The sequence below is a fragment of the Bufo gargarizans genome, chromosome 1 (genome assembly GCF_014858855.1).
Source record: "Bufo gargarizans isolate SCDJY-AF-19 chromosome 1, ASM1485885v1, whole genome shotgun sequence".
NCBI lineage: Eukaryota > Metazoa > Chordata > Amphibia > Anura > Bufonidae > Bufo > Bufo gargarizans.
In genome coordinates, this window is record NC_058080.1 from 665,189,497 (window position 1) to 665,214,687 (window position 25,191).

The window sequence follows — 25,191 nt, forward strand, 5'->3', positions numbered from 1 at the left end:
GAGGATCAGACAGGCTACCTAGATCATCAAACGGTAGCGCAGACTTCTTAGCAATCTTCCCACCGGAGCGTCAACCGTAGGGGCCTTGTCCCAACAGGCTGCTACTTTCTCATCAAAAGGATATTTCCTTTTAACGGAGCTTGGGATAAAAAACTTCCTATCAGGATTCTTCCATTCTTTTTTAATTAATGCCTGAACGTTCTCGTGAATGGTGAAAACCCTCTGCTTTCTGGGACCTAACCCCTGAAAGGCAATATCTGCTGTCGACTTAGCCTGTTTCACCTCTTCTAACTGCATAGTTGCTCTGACTGCTTTAAGGAGGTTTTGGGTATCTTCGGGTGAGAAATAGGAACCCCCTGTTTCTTCCTCTGCTGACGAAGTAGTGTCATTAGAGAGTAACTGGCCTGCTTCTCTCTCTTCCACGTCAGACTGGTCTATATCCGAATCCCTAATATCCGGAGATTTTTCCGGAGACCACGGGTGATTTTTACTCAAGGATCTTAAGGAGGCTTTCACCTCAGATCTTATTAAAGATCGCATATTCCTAGAAAGGCTCTGGGATTCCTCCACCACCAATTTATCGATACATGGGGTGCATAACGGCTTAGAATAGGAGGAAGCTAGGGGGGCCTTACATCCTGCACACTGCTTATGCTTAGTCTTAGAGGCCGCTTTTTGGGGGGTCTTTGCCACCTACACAAATCAAGCAGATAACACCCCATTAGTAAGAAAAAGGTACATCTCACCAAAGATCCTTTTCTTTTAGCCCCCACTCCTCAGGACTAGTACCGGACTCGCGGGCCTTGAGGGTTCCAGGGGTTCGGCGCGTCCATCTGCAGGCTCTGACATCCTTGCTGGAACCAAGAGCTTCTTCAGCACCACACTGTGTGCCACATCAGCCGGCTGGGTTTCCCCCCCCTCTGCCCCATTTATATTTTAAGGACGCGCCAGGGCACACATCAGCGCTGAACCCGACTTCCGGGTCAAGCCCCGCCCCCGCGTCGGGCAACCCGGAAGTAAGGAGGGAAGCCGTCTGAACACGGCCACAGCGGCTCCCTCAGGCCAGCGCCGGGATGTGGGGGAAGAAGCCCAGACTTACAGGCAGCAGCCCCGGAGAGCATAACGCCACCTGGGGGAGGCCACCCACCGGATAAGAACCTGGGCCTCCCCCCGGCTGCAGGTGAGAACCGACGTGAAGCTTCCCAGGGACTTCCTATCCGGAGGACAGGAAACCTGGACTGGTGCTTGGTGGGGGTGTGAACCTTTTATCTTCTCAGGTTTCCTGTCCCGGATGGGAGGTCCCTGGTCGCATGGGGTGCCGTCATGGGTGAGGGGAAATAACGTTATGTAGCAGACTGACATTAGCGATGTGCTTATGTCAGCAGTAAATAACAGTATGCTTTATAGCTCCCTGCCGGCCGCCGTTCTCTTAAAATAAAGACTTTTATCATATGCTAATGAGCCTCTAGGACTAGGTGCTAGTGGGGCGTTGCTGCAGTGCCTAGAGGCTTTGTCTTCTTACCCTTTGGCATGCCCAGGTACAGTTGATTGATGTCCGAGTTCTCAGTGTCCCGTAAATCCCGCACCTGCACTGTCCTGTTTAGAATTCGGCACAGGCGCTGTGAGTGAAGGACGCGCTCCTGCTGCCGGCTTCCTTCCTTTGGCGCAATGAGGAAGCCGGCAGCAGGAGCGTGTCCGTCACTCACTGCGCCTGCGCCAATACTAAACGGGACAACACAGGCGTGGGATTTATGGGACACGGAGGAGAACTTGGACGTCAATCAACTGGACCTGAGCGTGCCAAAGGGTGAGAAGACGGAGCCTCTAGGCGCTGCAGCAACGCCCCACTAGCACCTAGAGGCTCGTTAGCATATTATAAAAAGTCTTTATTTTAAGACACCGGCGGCCAGCAGGGAGTTTTAAGTCATACTGTTGTGTTCTGCTAATGTCCGTTAGCTACATAATGATTTTTCTCATGACAGAAACCCTTTAAGTAGTATAGGCTTGTCACTGTGCCATTCACAAAGTGTAGTGCAGTTCTGTATTGACTAGACACACCACCCGAGGCTCATCTGGTGGCAAAAAGTGGCTGATGCATAGCGCTATCATTGACGTCTCCAACTCCATTGGCGGCCATCATTTCTGTTCAGCGTGAACTGACTTTCATCAGTGACTAGTACATGCTGCCTGGCCCATGCAAGATTATTATTCCTGTGGTCAGGTATCCTTGCAGGTCATCTAGCACACAGAGCGCTCTGAAGTAAAGTTTCAACCTCTCCCCCTTTACCCCTCTGGCCTGCCCTAGTTTCTTCTGATTACATCCTCCTCTTAGTGAGAAATCCAGCGCCATTCAACAGATTCACTGCGCCTTCATTCCCCATTATGGGCAGAGGCACAAGAGTGTTTAATGTGCATGTGCCAGCCCGTACATCTGCCCATAACGGGAAAAGAAGGGCGCAAGCGCGGCGAATCTATTGGACGGCGCTGGATTCCTCACTCAGAGGAGGATGTAATCAGAAGAACCTAGGGCGGGCCAGAGGGGTGAAAGGGGAGGGGTTTCGTATGAAAAGCGACAAGGGGCCTAGGCAACGGCCACATGAACGCCGGACCCTGTGCACCTTCAGAAGCTAATTAACTTTTTGAATAAGTGTTTTTCTGAGAAAATTGGCAATGGACAGCAATATGGAAGGTAGCATTCTAATATGGAGATCCTGATGTCAGTGTTCTATAATGGTGATTTTAGGTAAAAGACTCCCTTTAAGGTGCATCTTAGGTTAATCCTGACATTTCACCCTCAAGCCCAATATCGCTAACTTTCTGAGTATTATATATACACACACACAGTATATATATATATATATACTTGAGAAAGGTCCCAGTAAGAGGACTGAAACGTCGCTTGGGTGAATAAAGATCCACTATTTTCACCAACGGATGTGCTGCGGTGTTTTCCATTTTATACACTATACACCTTGGTAAGGTGTTTGTTCCACTGGCACCCAGTTTTTTTTTTCTACTTGGAGTGCTGCCCTGAATTATCGTTTTAATATATATATATATATATATATATATATATATATATATATATATATATATATATATATATATATATATATATATATATATATTGACGACCCCAATCCACAGGTCAAAAGCAGTGTTGAGCAAATCGAGCTTTGGATCAGAGATCTGAAGTTGATTAGTTCAAACACTTTGGTTTTAATGCTGTCTCCGCGTACAGCATTTAAATGTATTGCCTCCATGTAGGCAGAATTTGTTTTACCAAACCCGACTTCAGATTGCCAATGAGAGCATATAGCTGGTTGTATACTGCTATACCCAATTACAGTATACTCCAGCAGGCTGTTCTTCTGCCATGCCATCCACTGCCATGTCTCCCACTCCCCCAGTGCCATCAGAACAGCCCCTCCATGCCATGTCCCCCAGTGCCATCTGACCCTCCATTGTTTCCTCCTCCCCCAGTGCCTCTATGCTATGCACCATGTCCCCCACTGCCATTAGATCAGCCCCTCCATGTCCCCCTCAGCGGCATCAGCCCTTCTATGCCATCCATGTCCCGTCCCCCCACTTCCCCAGTGCCATCAGCCCCTCCATGCCATTGCCATCCATGTCCCAAAGCGCTATCAGCCCCTTCAAATCACAGATGCCCCCCTTCAAACCCCCCGCCAACTTTATACGTCCCTTTCCTGGCCGTGCAATGACATGGAGTCTGCAGGAAACGGACCGCATCTTCTTACCAGCATGCACCGGGAGGGACCTGACGTCACACACAGCGTCAGCCAGCGCGCTGACGATTTGTGCACGCAAGGCCCTGGCCAGTACAGAGTCAGGAGGCCACAGAGCGGTGAGAGGCTTCACTTCACTCACGCTCCGTGGTCATGTGACAAATGCATAGAGGATTTTTTTTTGCTTCGAGTACATCGATTAATCAAATTCAGCCCTACTCTGATCCAAAGCTCGATTCACTCAACACTAGTTAAATGGATAAAATGAATAAGAGATAACAGCACCCCTATGGGAACAGTGAAAAAAAAATTGTGGATTTATTTTGAAGTGTCCATAAAAATGCAACAATACAGCTCCCACCTGGAGATTTTTTCAAGCATATCAGGTTTGAAAAAAAGCTCCAGGTGGGAGCTAAAATGTCGCATGTTTTATGGACATGAGAATAAATTGATTAAATCAATGATTTTTTTTTCACTATTGCTGTTATCTCTTCTTAATTTTCTACACATACCACTGGAAAATGAAAAAAGAAAACCTACATAGTGACATAGTACATAAGGCCAAAAAAAGACATTTGTCCATCCAGTTCGGCCTGTCATCCTGCCAGTTGATTCAGAGGAAGGCAAAAAAAAACTGAGGTAGAAGCCAATTTTCCTCACTTTAGGGGAATAAAAAATTCCTTCCCGACTCCAATCAGGCAATCAGAATAACTCCCTGGATCAACGACCCCTCTCTAGTAGCTATAGCCTGTAATATTATTACACTCCAGAAATACGTCCAGGCCCCTCTTGAATTCCTTTATTGTACTCACCATCACCATCTCCTCAGGCAGAGAGTTCCATAGTCTCACTGCTCTTACCAGTAAAGAATCCTCTTCTATGTTTGTGTACAAACCTTCTTTCCCCCAGACGCAGAGGATGTCCCCTCGTCACATTCCTGGGGATAAATAGATGATGAGATCTCTGTACTGTCTTGGTGTTGGAATTTCAATGTTGAGGAGCGTATGTACATGCAGGACGTATAGAAGAACAAGACGCTTGTAACTTAGTGTAATACATTTATTTACAGAATAGCAAAAGAACATCACATTTAGTGCAAATGCAACTAATGATATTAAGATTTATATATTATTTTGTAAACGTCCCATAAGCCTTTGTAAAATAAAGCTTTCAAATTCAGCACTTTAAACGCTGGACAGGTTTGCAATGTATTATGGCTGAACGCACTGCAGGCTTTTTCATCACTGAAAGTGCCAATGTCCATGATACAACCAAATACAACTTGCATGTTCATCATCCATTATTTAGACTTAGAACATTGTTTTCATACCAAGATAAGTAGCCTTTCCAAAAAAAAGTATTTAATACAAAAACACAAGACTCCTTTAAAATATTTGTCTAGATTTCTAGTTTCTGGTCATCTGCTCATTACCACGTAGGCACTTCTTCTGGATCATTCCTTGAACAGAGCTTTTTAGTGGTAAGGCAATATAGATATATATTTATATATATATTGTTATGTGCGTTGTATACAATTAAAAGCAATTAAACTATCCCACACTAAGCTTCGGGGGACAGTCCCTCCACAGCACAAAAAGCCTGCGGGTCGTTGTTTATAAAGGTTTTTTTTTGTTTTTACACTGCTCCAATTATATACATCTTTTTCCATATACTCATTGTAGCTTATAAAAATGTTAATCATTCGGCAAGTGACACCAATCTATATACTATAAATCTATTATAACAGATGCACAAGACAGATATGAATCAATGGAAACATAGGAGTCAGCTGAGATTCCCAACCATACTTGCGAAAACCGGGGCGGGGGGGGGGGGGGGTAAATATATGGTGGACGGCGACAGTGATCAAAATGAAAAACAGTGTGTGAAATTGTGGGATATAACTATATAATTGATTGTAACGATTTTCAAGGATCACACGTCTGATTTGCCAACTTTTTGAAATCAGTATCTCACATCAGAATCGGGATCTCGCATCTTGAGATCGGAATCACACATTCCCACTATATGATTTTTGAAGACTGTCTGCAGCAAGGCTCAGGAAGCAGCTCACTATGTGACAAAACTTTTTGGATAACTTATTTGAATAGGAGCCACAGTTCACAGATTTATGAAAAAGTCCATAAGAAAAACTGTTCATGCCAACCAATGACCGAGCAGCTTTCACTTTTCAAAAGCACTGCAAGAAATGAAAGTTCTCACATGATTGCTTGCTATGGACAGTTTTTCTTTCAGACCATTTCCTAAGTCTCCTCCAATCTTAAAAAAAAAACTGCCAGACTTGTGTAACCAGGCCCCTAATCAAATCCCACTGAAGATTGTCACTGAAGAGGGAGTCAAAAAACTAGAGATCTTGTGCAAAATTCACAGCTTTCCCCTTTAACTGTGCAGTGAACAAAAATAGGACTGTGGTTATTACACTCAGTAGAGGGTGGCATTGTGTTATATACATCCCAATTGGCCTAAAGAGGTTCATAAAAAATATGATAAAATATGTCACACGATATGAAATACTCAGCAACAGTTTACATAGAACAATGCTGTAATACGAAGTCTCTGGGTATTTAAAAAAAAAAAAAAAAACACTAAAGTGCCGTCCATTATTGGAATTAATAACCCCCCTGGCCTGTAGGTGGCAGCCATTCAAATGTACCTATTGCCTATACACTGATGGAGGCACGTATATCGTGATCCGAGCCAAGCCATTCATTGGGAGGCTTGAAGCACTAATGTTTCCCTCCACCAAAATGGCGGCCTCCAATGTGTCTAAGATGGATACATTCAGAGCTGTTCTACCGCTAGAAGTATGATGTAAGACAGTACAAAGTCACATCAGAGATCAAAGCTTCAGCAAAACACAGCATCCCCCCCAAAAAAAAAAAAAAAAAAAAAAAAAAAGACAGCCTGCACACACCCAAAAAAGACAACAAGACATCTGGAGAGGACACCATTTATGTTGACTAGATTCATAGATCTTGGTCTAAGAGCGATTGTGAAATTTCTGGATCAAGTTACAGAACACTTTTTTTTCCTTTTTTTTTTTTTTTGCTCGAAGTTATGAACACAAAACTTAAAATACAAATAGAAATATAGAGATTTCTGGAAAAAAATAAAGCTTTCTTAGAATTTTTGTTTTTGTTTTTTTGTTTTGCAAAGCTCCATCAGACTTCAAGTCTTCATTGGAGTTGCACACAGAAAGGCAAAGCCATAGCTTAAAACAGCCCTCAGTTACTACCATCACAACAGCTAGCCACAAGCTAGCACAAAAAGGAAAAAAAAAATTAAGTTCTGAAATCAAAAACAAACCAACCCTCCCCCGTACGCATCCACCCACCCAACAACTCTCTTCTAACAACCTTGAAAATGCCACATGTTTCCGTGCATAACCCTCTCCATGGCCAGAAACACAAGACAGTTATGGCTTCATTATTTTTACAGGCCTACGGTAGGTATGTCGTTTTCTGGTTGTAGAAAATGAAAGCCTCCATCCTTAGGGAATTCCTTTCCTGTGGCCCTTCAAAGCAAGCAAATCGAAAAGAACGGAAAGAAAACATAACCATGTTCTTTAGTATGTGAATACAATTTGTACATGAATCCAGAAAGTAGCAGTAGTCCAATAGTGTTTGATGTTCAGTCTCCTCAGGGTAACGCCTCCAATACATAAAAAGGCTTTGGATCATGAACCCCATCTTGAAGGTGTAAAATCAAGACTTGATCCAACGTGGAATGTTCATACCGCATCTTCATTTCACTGCGGGAGAAGACAGGACCATTAGGCTAGTTTCACAATAGAGGCAAGGAACTCCAGCAGGCTGCTCCGGCGGGTGAACAGCCTGTCGGATAGGTGCTGCCGCTAGTGCACATGTGCCACTGGACTGCCGCTCCGGCCCCATTGACTCTAATGGGACGGGCCGGAGTTCCGGGGGCAGCACGGCAAACATGCCGAGAGGCGGCTGGAATAAAACTAAGACCTGTCGTAATTTTATTCCTGCTGCCTCTCAGCAGGTTTGCCGTACTGCCCCCGGAACTCCGGCCCGTCCCATTAGAGTCAATGGGGCCGGAGCGGCGGTCCAGGGGCACGCAAGCACTAGCGGCAGCACGGATCCGACAGGCTGTTCACCCGCCGGAACAGGCTGCTGGAGTTCCTTGCCGTATAGTGTGAAAGTACCCTTAGTATGAAGAGAATTATAAAGCATCCTGAAACGTATGCCAAAAATAACTAGAGCAGTGCTGAAGCCAATCTGTCAGTATTAACAGCATTTAAAAAATTTTCTTTACGGCAGCCACATGGGCCATAGACACAGTGGTCAGGAGGGGACCTCAGTGACTTCTATGGGAGGGTTCTCTAGGCCGCTCTGTGCCCTGTGCAGAGGTCATTGTACAAGGAAGAATAGAGAAGATCGGATAATCACCTATTGTGAATGGAGGATCCCGTCTTACCTATACACAGAGGTGGTATCATTACAGGCAGGATGAGTTAACTGCAGTAAAGTGATCTGCACGCACCAAGAAGTTGCACCTATTATTAGGCTTAGTGGCCAATGTGAAAACTGCAGGGTTTTATTTCGTTTAAATATAGGCATGGACATGGAAAATTTAAAATCTGCAAAACTTCTTTAAATATCTGTTAAAGGGGTTTTCTGAGATTTATATATTTTTTTACTGGTGACCTATCCTCAGGACAGGTCATCAGTATCTGATCGCTGGGATACCAAGCACGGCCGGTATAGTATATGCGGAGCTGTGCTAGGTAAGCGGTGAGAAGGCCCCGATGCCAACAGGAGCGTGTGTGCCCCCTCAAACAACTCGCTGGCGGGGGTCCTGGGTGTCGGGCCCCACCATCAGATACTGATGACCTAAGAATCTCAGAAAACCCTTTTAAAACATAGGCTACATTCACACCAGCGTTTTTGCTGGATCAGTCATGGATCAGCAAAAACGCTTCCGTTACTGATAATACAACCATCTGCATCCGTTATGAACATAACCAAGAAGGATCAGTCATGAACTCCATTGAAAGTCAATGGGGGACGTATCAGTTTTCTATTGTGTCAGAAAACGGATCCATCCCCATTGAATTACACTGTGTGTCAGGACGGACGCGCCACATCGCGGACAGAAAAACGTTGCTTGCAGCGTTATTCTGTCTGCAATGGGGACACAACCAAATGGAATGGAATGCATTCCATTCAGTTCAGTTTTGTCCTCATTCACAATGAATGGGGACAAAACGGAAGTGTTTTCCCCGCTATTGAGATCCTATGACGGATCTCAATAGTGGAAAGGGAAAGTGCAGATGTAAAAGTAGCCTTATTAGGTCATTTTCTGATGACACATCCCCCCTGCTCAGTGTAGGTCTGACTCTGTGCACCCTTGCAGAGCAGTTTAAAGAGCGCGCCTCGTTGTTTACCTCGCTCCGTCTACCTGCACTCAATCTCCTGGAAGTTGCATGTACATGAATCTCACTGCTATGAACTGTAACTCATGAGACATCACTACTTCAACTTCCAAAACACATAGGGGCAGATTTATCAAAAATGGCTTACTTGCCCATAGCACCAAACCAAAGGGGCTCTGAAAAATAAAAGGTGGAATCTGATTGGCTGCTATGGGCAACTAAGCCAGTTCCGATAAATCTCTATTTTCCTTTAAGATGACATCCACATCTGTGACCGAGGATCCATTAGGGGCCTTAACTGCATATCTTGACAAAAAAAAAAAGCTGAGCCATGCAACTTTGTGATAGTAAGTCTATCACAAACTTTATTCTACAAGCGGGTTTAGTGTAATTAAGGTGGGTTTGTGGGACCTGCAGAGTCCTGAAATACCCCTTTAACAGAGGTGTACTGGTTCAGAACCTTCTTCTCATGGCCAGAGTAAAGAAGTGGTTAGAAAGATCTTTTCCTGGGGGGGACCTTGTACTATATACTACAGAGAAGTCCCATAATCAAGCTTTTATACCTAACGGGTAGTTTCTTACAATGTATAAATCCAAACAGAGGACATAACTATCCCTTTAACTACCACAACAGTATGTAAATCTCCTCTTACCTGGCAAATTGTTAGAAAAGTATAGGCTTGCCTGAGGTCTTCTCCTGCACGTATGTAGTAAACCTTTTAAGAAATTTGGGGTACTCCCGTTTGGCCACTGCTCGGAGAACAGAGGCGGGAGCCCACCCTCCAGGATTCACTAAATAAAAAAATAATAAAAACATTTAAAAAAAAGTCCATGTACATTACTCATCAGTTACCGTGACAACAGAATATATACTCGAGCAAAAAAAATAAAAAATCTGGATCTCACCATTAGCGACATATGTAATTTTGCATTGAATGTTGTCTCTGCTGATTTCTTTGTTGCCCTCTGGTGGACTAAATAGTGTCTGACAGATCATGGCGATATTGATTTTGGCACGAACACACCGGTTAACCTAACACAAAAAAAACCATACAAGTTTAAATGTTGTGTATGAAATAATATATCTACACTTAAAAGGGGTATTCCCATCTCATATCGCTAGAAAATGCCACCACTGTCTGATTCACTTTGTGAACTGAAGTGAATGGAACTGGTGGCTGCGAAAGCAAGGTGGGCTCCCATTTCTATGAGGCCAATGGAAATAGCCGAGCCAAAGCTGGAATGGAGAGTGGCAGCGTATGCGCGGTGTACCCTCCACTTTGCCGGCTCAATTTACGAGATAATTGAGAGTCCCAAACACTTTTCAGTGGCTGCCTGAGTTTTCATTTAAACAGTCTAAAATAACAAAAGAAGCAAAACCCTTTTCTGCCCGTTTTTTCCAGCGCTGCGCTCTGATCCTCTTCGCTGCCATTTTCTTTCCTGGCTGCAGCTGTGATATCCGGTATACTGCTGAGGCCAGTGATGGCTGCACAGTGACCTGTGTACACTGAACATCACTGCTGCAACCGGGAAGATAACATCAGCGGACGAGAGAAATGGCACGCAGCGCTGGATGTTATCTTGCACCATTTACAGAGGCTCCCTGAGTTTTTATTTAATTTGGACAACCCCTTTAAAGGGGTTTGTCTGGTGACAGATTCCCTCTGTGTGTAATGTAAGTAATTACAGTTCTTCTGGAAAAACAGTCCATTGCTCATGAGTATTTCCGATTTCTTCAAAAACAGCTTCAGAGCGCCTTTATGACCATAAACCCTAAAGCTAGTGTGAACAGAGCCCAAATGCTATAGGCTTAGTATAAACTACATCCAGAGAAATAATATACTTACAGGAGCATTGTCATGGTCCACTGAAAAGTTGCACACAATCCAAGTGTCCGTTTCATTCTCGCTAGCAGCTGGTATCATACGGATTGCAGATAAATACAAGACGTCGCGCTGAGAAGCTGGCCACACTCTCTGTAACCAACCACAAAACAGTCAAACAAGGCAAACACCCCAAGTAACGAACAGAGGCTATGGCCCAAGCATCATTAGCCCGCTCATCGGACTGTGGGTTAAGCAGGCTCTTAAAGGGACAGTATACCTTCAGAGGATAGGCCATTAATAGCGTACCCTTGGTAACCCCTTTAAAGGGGGTTATCTGAGTTATGGGAGAAAAATTAAAACCTCAAAAAACTCATCAAGACTTACTTATACATATGGTTAAGCTTGATTTCTTCAGAGAGAAACCCATACTTACACTTTTCATGGTTCTGTTATTGCTGTGTTTACATACTGAAGGGGCGTATAGCGACTGAGCTCTCCCTCATGAATATTTGTGGGTGTGAACAATCTGACCTTCCCCTCACCCTGCTCTGCACATCCTAACTTTGCATTGAAAAAACACAGTCACATGATCATCTCCTAGCTCACAGACAGATCCTCCTGTCACATTTTTATTTTTAATTATGTGTATCTAAGCTATATGTGTATCTAAGCTATATCTATATTATATATATACAGCTTAGAGATAGATATAGATATAGATATCTATATCTATCTCTCTCTACTTGGATAGCTACAGCTACATGATGGACAATTATTTACTTCATGTCCTGGGGGTGGTATTAGGAGTGTAATGTGGACTTGTTGAGGGGGCCTGGGCTCTTAATAACAATCCCCAGATGCGGGAGGGGAACGGGTAAACTGGCCCAAGGAAGTGAGGGAAGGAGCCAGACACATACCCTGCTTCCAAAGCAATCTATCACCACGGCTCTGGTAAGGATCACGCATGCGTGATCGCTTACGATTGCCGAGGCTGTGTGAGGAGAGCGAGAGAGGGGCGGGCACCAAAGGCTCTGACGTCTCGATTACAGAGCCGGGCCACTCCCTCAAGCAGGGAGAAGCATGTAAACGAGACGTCAGCGCCTGAGCAAGGTTGATGACGTCGGGGGTCAGCAGTGAAACAGGGCAAAATCAATAAAGTAAGTGATTTAGAAAGTGTTTAATATAGTAATATAATAGCTCTTAACATTTATATAACTCGGATAACCCCTTTAAGGCTTTGTTCACATCACATTTAAATCCAGAGTGTTCCTGTGGGCCAGTATATATTTTATTTTAAAGCACTCTAGAAGGTGATGTACACTTTTTTTTTTTTTTACAAAGGGAGCTTATGGACTACATCCCATTGTGTGCTTATACAGTGGGATGCAGTGCTGCTTTCCTTCAGATGTATACTTCAGCATATCCTAGGCTCTAAACATTATGTGAACAGACCCTCACTTGCACAGAAATGGAAGGACATACCTTGTGCGTCTGGTATACAATGATTGAACTTGGAGATAGTTTTTCAACAACGTGGAAGTTTTCAATAGTTGCTGTTGAGACATAAGAAAAACACAAGTGAGCAAAAAAAAACATAAAAAAAAAAAACACAACAACCCGCAAACATAATACTCGCATAATTAGGCACTAGAAAAGGCTTACTCTCCCAGTCGTTGCGTACGTCAACATTCCAAAAGTGTTGGCACACCTCATGTCCCGTGACTCCTTTCACAGAATGAGTGGCCTTCAGGGGGTCAAGAACGATGCCGTTTTCTTCCACTTCCCTTCTATAAACCTGAAAAGATCATACATGTCATACACCAGCACATTGATGCAGTATAGGCATTTATCTTATGCCTGTCTCGTTATACTGAAGAGACAAGCAAAGGGCAAATTATTCCTTTACCTTCATTTCTCCTTCTTCTACTACAAGCTGCCAGTTGGCATCTCCACCCACATCTTGGAGTGAGTAGGTCATATGGTTCTCGACCATCTCATCCACCTACAATAAGAAACAGAAAGCACTGTGGTCAGATTTTAGAATATTGCTATGCTTCCAAAAGAAACTAACACTGTGCATTTAAAGGGGTTGTGCCATTAACTACTTTTCACTCAAAAGTGTATTTTCATCAATTAGTCTAGCTCCCATTCCTTCTTGATTAGTTATTTATTTGAATTGACCTCATTTGCAGCTTTCCCTTATCCCCCATGCTTGAATCCTACTTCCTGGTTTGCCTTGTGTCTGCTGTGCCATCCTGTGTCCTGACATCAGCAGATCATGTGACATTAAACACTCCCCTTATTCTTAATGACAAGGCTCCAATGCAGGACGTAACCTTCAGCAACTGAATATCAAAACCGATTTGCCACAGGGTGCAATGGCAGGTGAATAACTTTTCGTTCAATGGTGGTATTTGGGGAAAGTGATATAACAACGATATCGGTTGGGTGAGATACATTAATATTAGTGGTACAACCCCTTTAAGCTTTAGAAACATCATCTCTGCATAAGGCCTCATGCACACAACAATATCCATTTTGTGGTCCGCAATACAAGGATGAGGTCAGTGTGTCTTTTTTTTTTTGAAGACCCATGGGTCTGTGGTCTGCATTTTGACCTCCATGTGCGCTTTTTTATTTATTTATTTTCACAAAAACAAATGGGTCAAAAAATGAGTCAATGAGTCAAAAAATGGGTCAAAAAATGAGGATCGGACACAGATCCAAAATACATTGTGTGCATGATGCCTAAGAAAACAGAGTCCTAACACATTAAAGCTCTTGTTCAAACATTCATTTGGCTCATCCGTCCCAAACCCCAATACACAAGCATGTTTTGGCTCCGCCACGTGTGCATGTGTTCTCAAACGGGTGAGTGGAGTAAGCTTCTGTCTGACAACTCTGGCCATAGGTCTAGAAAACTGCATAGGATTTCAATGTTAGTAGACCCTGCATAGTATAGTGTATGGAAACTTAAAGGGGTTATTTAAAAAAAAAAAAAAAAAAAAAAAAAAAAAAAAAAAGAAAAAGAAGGACGCACATGCAACAAATGGCCCGCTTGTGCAAGCATACAGTACCTGGCTGCCAAATCTGTGCTCATCAGAAGCACGGACTGGGTCATTTGAACGGCAGGGGGACTATTACAGATAAAAATAAAATAGGTGATAAAAAGTGAGGTTGGGTCCAACAGAATATAACGAATACATTATATCAACTGTACAAATTGTCAAAATGGATGCACTAGGCGGACACGTATGATCCAATCGGCAACAGATCCCCTAATCTGTTACCGGTTCTAATTAATCAGTTTATTTTTTTTATTTCATTAAAATAGTGCAGCAGGCCACAATAGTTTACCCAATGTAAATCCAACAGAACCTAGATAAGTCACCTCTATGTGATCCGCAGGATACATGTATATACGCAGTCAGTACAGAAGATAACGGGCACTTTTACAGGACTTACCGCTCGAACAAATCTGTGATTTTCCACCGCAGTTAATGCATCACTGGTTGGTAAAGATGAAGATAAGTGAGATCTCGTCTTTTCTGACTGACACTAGAAGGGAAAAGCGTTATGATTGACATTTGCACTTGATAAACGACCGCATTTATGTTAGAACTTTTTGATCTTTGCGGTTGGCTCAAAAGCAAAAAAAAGAGCTATCTGGGTCTCAAGTATGGTGTAGTTTAGGGTACATTCATATGACCGTGTTTTGTAGTCCGCAAACCACAGATCCCAGCAGTGTGCACACCGCAGACCCACTGACTTCAATGGGTCCGTAGCCCTCATGTTGCGGCAAAGTATAGGACATGTCTCATCGTTTGAGGCGTGGCCACACAGATGCAGAAGCACACAGAAAAGCTTCCATGTGCCTCTGCATCCACGAGGCTGCTGTGGAAAAGATGGGACATAACCTATACTTTGCCGCAGCATGATGACTACAGACCCACTGAAGTCAATGTGTCTGCATCGTGATCTGCCGTGCACACTGCCTATATCAGTGTTTTGCACATCCACAGTTTTCGGACTGCAAAACACTTAGTCGTGTGACTGCCCCTCGTCTCTACTCCAGAACCTAATCCTTCTAGTCAATTTCAGGTAGCCACTTACATTAAAAAAAAAAAAAAAAAAAAAAACTATTTTCCCCCTAGAGAACATATAGTATAGTTTATGGGTTCTAATTAGAGATGAGTGAATTGCAGGTTATGAAATTCGCTCACGCTTCATTTGGTGGTAAAAGCAGAATTGCATTATGGACTCCGTTACCACAGACCATAATGCAATTCTCTGATTGAATGCCTTTAGAGGCATTCCGTTATAATAGAAGTCTATGGGCTGCAAAACGGATCCGTCCCGTTTCCGTTATGCAGGGGAGTCCTCTCCTGCGAAACGGGACGGATCCGTTTTGCAGCTCATAGACTTCTATTATAACGGAATGAATAACGGAATGCCTCTAAAAGGTATTCCGTCATAGAATTGCATTATGGTCCGTGGTAACTGAATCCATAACGCAATTTACCTTTTACCAGAAAAAAAATAATAATCTTACTCTTGGCCAATTTCCTGATCCCCTTCCCATACCACATGGCTTCTTAGGCGAGACACGCAGCATTAGAGGTACCTGTTCAATTTTGTCCTGTCGGTCCAAAGCAGCTTCAACTGCATCAAAGAATTCTTCTTCGTTAATCAAGCTGTTCGGTCCCTCCTGTCATGTATAAGAGATTATTATCTTCCGAGCACAAACTGTACATGTATTTTCCAGAAATCCCACCGATGCTATATGATTGTTTCACAACATATTTCACATGCATCATAACCTTGCAATTCAATTGATTGTTGTAAGGGTATATTCACATGCAGCAGCTTTCTCGCAGACTACTCTGAAAATCAATCCTATTCATCAGAATGTGTTTTTTTTTTTGATGGTAAGCAAAAATATTTTTGCAAGTCTTGACAGTCAAATGGTAAAGTTTCTGCAGCAAAACCGTCACATACGAATATAGGTGTACACACTACACAACTCATATTACAGATTTCTACAGCCCCTCCGTCTTGGGCTACGGCCACACAGAATGTTTTGGGTTTTGAGGTTTTGCTGGCAGGATTTTAAGATAAGCCAGAAGTGTATCCACCAGGAAGGAGAAGGGTAAGCCCTTACTTTATATCTCCAATTCCTTTCAAATCCACTTCTGGCTGTGGCACAAAATCCTGCAGGCAGGTCTGCCTTAAATCCTCGTCCAAAAATCTGTGTGGCCGTGCCTTTAGAGGAACTGCACCCACTGAAAGACCCCTCAAACAGAATGGCGCAAAGTTGACATGGGAGAGGAGATGCACCATGCGTGTCCAGGAGAGAGCAATAGTCTAAAGCTTTCCATCTCCTCCTATCCCAAGTCTTTACTTCAGTAAGTGGCAATTTAGTGAAATAAGGAAAATTTCTGCTAACAAAAATAATAAAATTAAATATATATATATGTGCCGAGAACTTGCTAAAGAAGTCTTTTAAGGAAAGAAGATGAAGGGACATGATCAAAATCTTTAAAGGGAACATTTCAGTAGGTTTAGGGGCCACTAGACCACCGGCGTGTCCGGTTTAGTGTTCCAAAGCTGCGTATAATAAATCACTGATGAGTTGGTAAAGAACATACAGATAGGCAGAGAGGAGTCCTGGACTAATTTCCAGCAGCTCCAAGTACATTTGCATTGCACTGATGAAGCTTCACTTCAAAACGTACTAACGTGCAGTACATGCCCAGTAAAGCAAGGGGTACCCTCCATGGTGCAACACACACGTGACCGGAGTTATAGGAGAGGAGTCCTGGACTCATTTATGGTAAATTTATATGTTCTTTAAGCAACGGTCAGTTTTGATATATGCAGGTTTGGAACAGCTGCAAAAAATACATGTTGGTGGCTTAGAGGATCCACAGGTGTCTTTGAAATATGTCAAATGTTTCAATAAAGGTGAGGACCAAAGTGGTTTCATAGGAAACTGAACATGAGAACAAGGGGGAACAATGAGAAATTAGCTGGGGGCAGCTCAGAAATATTTCCCTGAAAGTGTAGTAGATGTGGTTGGGAAATCTACAGTAAGTGACTGTAATCCTGTCTAAGAGAATACATTAATCCTAGGAGAAAATAAACAGGCAATATTATAAGGGCAGACTAGAGGGACCATGTGGTCGTCTTCTGCCACCAGTCACTATGATTAATACAAGCAGACTGGGGAAGAGGGCAGTAAACATACTTCATAGTCGGGTCCACCAAAGTGGGATTTTTTCTTTAACTCAGTCATCGCATTCTTATAGGCTTCTTCTACTCGTCTCCTCTTCTCGACCTCCTAAAATAAGCAGATTTAGAGTTGCATATTAACAATCTTGTTTTCTATTCAGCTTACAGGGCATCAGTCAGCAGATTTGTACCTATGAAACTGAAAACTGGCTGATCTGCTGCATGTGTTGGTCCTATGTTCATATGTGCCCGAATTTCCGATAAAAACGACATTTTAATATATGAAAATGAGCCTCCAGGAGCAATGGGGAAGTTGCCATTACACCTAGAGGCTCTGCTCTTTTTGCAACTGCCACACACTCTGCACTTTGATTGACAGGACCAGGCTGTGATAACATTAGAACGCCTGGCCCTGTCAAAGTACCAAGGGAACAGCAGTTGCACCTAGAGGCTCTGCTCTCTCTGCAACGGCAACGCACCCGTTGCTCCTAGAGGTTCATTTGCATATATCAAAACATAATTGTTCTCAGCAATGTGGGTACATAGGAATATGGGACCAACACAGATGCCTTCAGCTGCCAAAAGCACATGCAACAAGCCAGTCATTTTCCCAGGTAAAAATCTGCTGACAGATATCAGTTTCTATGATTAAGGTCCTATATGACAATATATTTGGTCCTATAGATTGGATGCGGAACCATTCTTTTCAATGTATCTGTTCTGCAGTCTTGCAAAAAAAAAAAAAAAAAAAAAAAGACAGAACATGTCCTATTCTTGTCCGTTTTGCAAAGAAGGATAGGACATAGAGAACGTGTAGAAAAACTAAAATGACCACCAAAGTAGGTGGCCATGAATGTGCGTTGTAATCCAGACACCGTGAGCATAGGAGTCCCAGGTTCCTCGCCTGCACCAGTCTTCATCCCCTATACTGGAGGGTACCGTGCCCATGTATAGGACAAATGAAGACCAAAAGAAAATAAAGTTGTTAAAATTAAGTGTACTTCCACTTAAAACCTCATGCCCATTAAATGATACAAATCTCTCGGTGCATCACAGCGTGCCGCAGCATCTCTTCACCCAACTAGGGCAGGAGATCATAAGTGGAGACATGTATCCTGGCATATTGCTGCTGCTAATAAATAGCAGGAGTACTGGAGGAGCACCGCAGAGGACGTAGCTGGAGTAAGGGGTGAATATATGATTTTTTTTTTACTCTTATTCACATATGTAAATTGACATCCATTACATACATTTCTGATACAATTCAAAATACCAATAATGAATGATTTTCCATTGTCATCAATAATTTCAAACAATCTATATAAACATTGCGAATAATAATTACCCACTTCACTGCTGGCTATTTCTTTGTCCCAGCTGAGTTTGTGTTGTACTTTTCTTAGGTACCCCACTACACCGGTTGAGCCTGCCTTAGTCGCGGGACTTTTTGAAGTTTATTGCGATGTTTGTATACCAGCACCATATACAGTAACATCTGATTTATTCGTGTTTTCCACATAGATAAGCTTGGTGTATTGGGGTTATAGCATCTCAGCGCGATACATTTACGTGCCATAAAGAGCGATTCCCTTAAGAATTTTATAATATAATGATCCCAGTTATTTTCACCCAGAATTCCCAACAGGCAAACCTCAGGAGTACAGGCCACCCAAACCGGCAACAGATCAGATAAGAAAGTTGTCACCTCCTTCCAGAATCTATCGGGCTGCATCTCCACATAAAGTGCCAAAAGTCCGCCTCCAGGTCCCCACACCGTGGACATGCTGTGGATGATGCCCTTCCCATTCTATATAATCTAGTCCGTGTAAGATATGTCTGATGAAGAATATATAATTGAATTATTTTGTTGTTAATTGCTGGTGATACTTGTAAATGTGATTCTAATAAATCTGTAGCTGATTCTTCTGCAAGTGTGGGTATCAATCTTTTACATTTTTCTATTACAGTAAGGGGTTGGCACTGACCTTTGATTGTACTAAATGTGAGTAAGTTACTGACACTAGTCTTCTGGGTCCTTGGGTTCTTACGACCCCTATGAGGGGAAACTTAGAGGTCGTATAGTTGCCAGTCGGGAATGTACTCTGATCCGGATCCAAGTTGTAAGTATGAGAAGAAATGTGTGCGGGGAATATTCATTTCTTAGAGAGTGCCTCGAAGGACATCAACACCCCTTGATCATATATATGTCCCAGAGTTCTGACTCCTGCCAACTGCCACCCGTCCGCCCCCATGACCACCTGCGGTAATGATTGGTTGGCCCATAGAGGGACGATTGAGACAACCTTTGTAAATTGTGATACTGATTTTGCCTCCTTCCATATTGTTTGAGCCAATTTGTGCAATGGAAGTAATGGTTTCTGGATCTACCATAATGTGTAACATGCCAGATGCCGCTTTAAAATGTATTCTGAAGTGGTGAGCTCCTTGTTCGTATACCAGGATTTAATAAGTCTTCGTTGACCTGCTAAATAGTATATATAATTATCTGGTAGTGCTGCCTCTCTCTGTTTTAGGCCGCTTTAGGGTGTCTAGACCAAGTTTGGCTCGAGATCTGCCCCAAATACAAACCCTAGACAAGGAGCCTATTTCTTTAAACACCGATTTGGGTACCTGCACCTCCAAGTGTTGTTGAAAGGCATAAAGGGCCTTCGGAAGTATAATCATTTTAAATGAGTTGAATACGCCCTGCCACCGAAATAGGCAGAGTCTTCCAACTTTAAAACTTGTTCCTTATATGGTTAGTAAGAGGGGAGATATTAAGTGGCATGGCCTGGGTGTGTCTTTTAGTAATATTTATCCCCAGATATTTAAAGGTGTCTATGCCTTTCTACGTGGGAGGGACCAGTCCAATCCGCCCTACCCAGTAGCATGTATATGGATTTATCCCAGTTTATTCTGAAGCATGAAAACTCTCCGAATTCATCTATCAAAGCCATCGCGTTGCGGAGATATGTGTCAGGGGAGGACAGATAAAACCATATCATCCGCGTATAATCCTATACGGACCTCTTTCTCCCAGACTCACCCCTGTTATGTTCATGCTACTTCTCACCCTGATTGCCAGGATATCGACTGCCAGAGCGAACAGAAGCGGTGACAAAGGGCAGCCTTGTCTTGTTCCTCTATGGAGGGTACATTTTTCTGACGACTCCCCATTTATCAGTAGTCTGCTTACCGGACTACTGTATAGCATACCAATCCATCTGAGGAACTTTGGGCCAAACCCAACCCAAATCCCCGCAAACAGCCAATCAGATAATACCATTCGATGGAATCGAATGCCTTGGCAGCATCCAGCGAAGCTAGGGCCCAATCCGCATTCGAGGAATAGCCTACCTGTGTAACCACCTGCACCCGTCTGATATTCTCCGTAGTGGCCGTAAAGCCAGTCTGATCCTGGTGAATCAAAGAAAGGATCACCCGATTAAGGCAAGTGGACAAGATTCTGGTTAAGATTTTGTAGTCCACGTTTAATAGGGCTATAGGCCTATAGGAACTGCATTCTAGGGGTTCTTTGTCGGGTTTTTGTAACAGTATTATGGTGGCTTCCATAACTGGAGTCTGGCAGACATCCCAGCTCCAATGCCAAGTAAAGGGTGGTTAGCAGTTGTGGAGCCAACATCTCTGCAAATTTAGCATATACTTCTTTGGGGAGCCCATCTGGTCCTGGAGACTTCCCATTATTAAGATCTGCTATGGCCTGTTTAACTTCTTCCAAGGAAATTGGCTGGTCTAACTGAGCACTTTGCAGTGTGGCGAGTGTAGGGAGGGTTGTACCTCCTAAGTAGGTGGCTATCTCTGATTCAGATACGGTTATGCTGGATCTATATAGATCCCGTAGAATTGTGTAAAAGTATTAGTTTCCTGCATACAGACTTTCTGTCCCGCTTAGTATCAGATTGTCAAAATTGTTGAAGAGGGCAAGGCATGCTTAATTAATTGGGCTAGTAGTTTGGCTGACTGATTTCCCAACTCAAACGCTGTCTGTTTCACGAAGAACAGTTTCCTATCCACTTTATCTTTAAGGATAGCCAAGTATTGTCTACCCGCCTGTAGCCAAGCAGTCCTGTTGGAATCGGTCGGGTGTCTAATATATTGCTGCTCCAGAGTGGTGCACTGCAATTCAAACTCCGACTCCGAGCATTTAGTATCTTTTTTAATATAGGAGATGCTTGAGTGTAGGGAACCGCGGAGGAATGCCTTCAAGGTATCCCACACTAGAATCAAGTTAGGTTAATCTCCATGTATTTCCAGAAACTCAGTCAGTTGAGAGACAGTCCCGTCTGCCGAACCCATAAGATTCAGCCAGAACGGCTACGAATCAGAGTACCCAATATCGGCGAGTGATCAGATATTCCCCATGGAAGATATATTATGTATCGCAGGTTTAGTATTACTAACCCGTTGCCCAATAAGTAGTCAATTCGAGTTAGGGAGTTGTGGCTCCTGCTATGACAGGAGTGTTCCCCGTCTCTGGGATGCTGAACTCTCCAGAGGTCTGCCCATCTAAATTCAGTCAAGAATCTACTAAGTTTCGAGGGACTCCCCACACTCCTTGGGTCTGCTACCCCTGAAAATTGATCCCAAGAGGGGTCCAGCATCATATTTAATTCTCCCATGCAAATGATCCTGGCATGTGGGTATGTAGCTGCAAAGGTTGCTGCTAGGTGTAGCACTTGCACAGAGCCAGGAGGATTATAAAAGCCTAATAACGTACAGTACACGTTGTCAATAAGAGTGAACAAAGACATATCTGCAGTCTGATTCTGTGATTAGGCCTTTTACCTCCCAGCACAGTTGTTTGTGTACCAAGAGAGACACTCCTCTGGATGAAGAGGTGTAGTGGGAATGTGCGGCCCATTGAACCCAAGGCTTCTTTAAGACAAAGGAGGTGCTGGCTGTAAGACGCGTCTCTTGGAGGCACAAGATTTGTGGGCTGTGATTCCTAATAAAAGCTAGAACCATGGATCTTTTTTGAGGTGTACCCAGTCCCCTAACATTCCATGATAAGATTTTTAGTTCAGCCATGGAATCCCGGTGTAAACAGACTCAGGAGTGAAGTATGATGCAGTTTGTTTGTATATTAGAACAGTATTGCAACACAAAAACTGTAGCTAACGGAGCTACCATAATAGTTTTCCAACCTAGTAAACCTATAGAACTTTCTTAACTTTGTGTGTTGGCAACTGTAGAAATATGTCTGGACCTGTGTCTTAATCCAGACTGAAGGCCAGTTGTACCGGGATGCGTCTGCCTTCGATGAAGGTTGGCAGAAGCATGCAGGCCGGGACCACAGTTATGATGTAGCCATTTTAGTACATGCATATCTATGTTAAAACCCCCTATATCGTCATCTAAATGGAATCTATGCATTAACAAGAAGCTGCAACTGGATAATTCTATCACATTTCAACTAAGCCAAACCAATCTAGTAGAATCCTCATGTGAATAGTCCCTGAAATCTGCCGGTCTGTTCAGCGACTTTGAGGCCTGCGTCTTAGGTTCAGCCATTCAGCGGCCTCTCCAAGGGAAGTGAAGACCACTCTGTCTCCGTCCACTACTCTGAGTATCACAGGATAGCCCATAGAGTAAGGGATGTTGGCCTCGCTCAGTAGTCTCTTGACATCCATAAAAGTGGTGCATCGTTTCTGCAGTTCCATGGAGAAATCCAGAAATATGTACACTCTAGTATTGTCGAATTTGATTTCTTGCCGCCTTCTAGCTAGAGCCAGAATCTTGTCCCTGTCTTTGCAGTTGAGGAATCTTGCCAGCATGGGGCAAGGTGGAGCCCCCGCCGGGGGTGGTCTTGCAGGGACTCTGTGGGCCCGTTCGGTTTGTGCTTTTTGTGGCCCCATTGTTGTATCAGGGTGTTGATCAAAATACAGTGCATGGGGTTAATTTAAGTGCTCTGCGTCGTACTATTTGGATCCTCTTGTAGTGAGACTGCAGCTGATATTCTAGTGTACAGTCCGAGATGCTACTTTATCTCTCTTATATGCCCCAGTGGGTTGCACATGTAGGCAAACTGCAAATATATAGTATGAATTAGTGCCTCCAGTGGCTGAGGTCTGGAGCTTATGGCCGAATTGTGCTGTGCAGGGAGGTTTTGTAGGAATCGCCGTTATAGGCTCTTGCAGCCAGCAGAGCTCCCTCCCCCCTCCTCCTCCCTTCTCTGCAGGGGAGCCGCCAAAATGGCCAACTGGCGGGAAATTGCCAGGGCTCTGCGAGTATGTTCGGGCTCTTCTTTACCCACCACATAGTTTGCCCTGACTCCCGTTTCTCCCCTGTACCTCGCAGTGCCTGTGGGCGCGTTGTCTGGCCGCCGCCCGTGCTTCTCTTGTTGCACACAAGTTCCTCCTTCTCCTCAACTCCCGGTGCGACTCCCTCTGCGTAAATGTGATGAGGGCACACTTCTTGTGGGCAGTGGGGTTTGGCCAGTGGTCTACTGTTCAGGTGGCCATAATGAGTCATGGCTGCTGTGACAACAGATTCCCTTTAAGGGCGTGGTCCTCTCAATGACGAAGGCAAAACACAGAGTAAAAAGGAATTGAGTCTGGTAAAGATCATGAGAGCTCTTCTCAAAGAGGAGATCTATATATCCAGAAGTGAGCAACAGCTAAAAACTACGGCAAGTAGTACTAGTGCTACCGCTAAATGTAAAAATCCCAACGGGTTCAGTAATCCGCACTGCGGGCAGCTGTCTGTGGATGTCCGGCAGTTCTAGCTTACTTGCAATTACTGCCATGTTAATATAGAACGTCTGTACATTTACCAATTAAGTTAATGGCCTCCCATTATTGTCTTCACAAAGATATAGCAAGAACCTTTTTACTGGATATGTGAACAAAAAAAATGCAAAGCCTCGTATATTAACGTGTTTTTCTGAAATTGTGGTTCCTTAAAAGCAAGAGACTCCATGATACAATGGATCCATACTGCAGTGTCATGTAAATACTAATTACACAAGTCAAAATATACAACTTTCCATTACTGTAAATTCAGTTTAACAACCTAATAATTAGATCCTGAAGACAGGACGTCAATAGGATTTCCAGAAAACCCCTTTAATGGGGTTGTCCAAGTGTTTTATACTGATGACCTATCCTCAGGATAGGTCATCAATATCTGATCAGAGAGGCACAACTCCCGACACCCCCACTGAAGACCGTGGTGCTCCGGTGTGCGCTGCAGCCTCTTCGTTGGCCAGTGACGGCACATTCTTTGGTCACATGGCCTAGGCATAGCTCAGTCCCATTCAAATGAATGGGGCAGAGCTGAAATACCAAGCACAGCCACTGTCCAATGGATGGAGCTGTGCCAGGTAAGCTGCGAGTAGGCCATGGTGCTCGTCAGAGCACTGCAGCCATTACTAACATCTGATTGGAGGAGGTGCCAGGAGTTGCACCTCACCAATCACATACTAATAACCTATCCTAACTTAAGGATCGGTCATCAGTATTAAACACTCGGACAACCCCTTTCGAATATTGATGACCTATTCATCAATATCAGATTAGAGGTGATCAGATTCCCAGCACCCACATGCTGATTGAAGGCGCCTGGTGCTTGAGCGAAGGCTGCAGTCTCTTCCTCAGCATTTGGTATCACGTTATGTTCTCAAGACCTTTCTGCAGCTGTCCAATTGAAATAAATGAGACCGGGCTGCAATGCCAAGCAGAAAACACCCTCCTCACTTAAAAGGGTTTTGCCAAATATGAAAGTTGCAACTGCTGGACATAGAGTACAGCGCTCAGCAGTTTATGGAAGTCCCATAGAGACTGAATGGAGCATCAGGGCACGTTTAGCCTGCTGATCCATCAGGATGGAAACATGGGATCCCAGTGGTCAGATCAGCACACCAGTTACTTGTGGATAGGGGATAACTTTAAAGGTCTGTTCACTTATGGGGTAACATTGTGGTCTTTTGCCACAAACTGCAGAAAACAAG

General features: G+C 43.7%; 1 protein-coding gene across 2 annotated transcripts in view; it reads right to left on the reverse strand.

Moving 5' to 3' along the window:
• Positions 1-4,791: 4,791 nt before the first annotated feature.
• The window catches only part of CERT1 (ceramide transporter 1), a 73,893-nt gene continuing 53,493 nt past the window's right edge, over positions 4,792-25,191 (reverse strand). Inside the window, exons 8-18 of one of the 2 annotated variants that reach the window (XM_044276083.1) lie at positions 17,239-17,331; positions 15,616-15,699; positions 14,457-14,549; positions 14,069-14,128; positions 12,898-12,993; positions 12,654-12,786; positions 12,474-12,544; positions 11,013-11,141; positions 10,072-10,198; positions 9,819-9,957; positions 4,792-7,518 (exon numbers count right to left, since the gene is read on the reverse strand). In XM_044276083.1, the coding sequence (XP_044132018.1) occupies positions 9,830-9,957; positions 10,072-10,198; positions 11,013-11,141; positions 12,474-12,544; positions 12,654-12,786; positions 12,898-12,993; positions 14,069-14,128; positions 14,457-14,549; positions 15,616-15,699; positions 17,239-17,331 (1,014 nt within the window). In that variant the 3' untranslated portion in view covers positions 4,792-7,518; positions 9,819-9,829. The remainder of the gene's footprint in view (positions 7,519-9,818; positions 9,958-10,071; positions 10,199-11,012; positions 11,142-12,473; positions 12,545-12,653; positions 12,787-12,897; positions 12,994-14,068; positions 14,129-14,456; positions 14,550-15,615; positions 15,700-17,238; positions 17,332-25,191) is intronic. The other variant, XM_044276084.1, reaches the window with a different exon arrangement.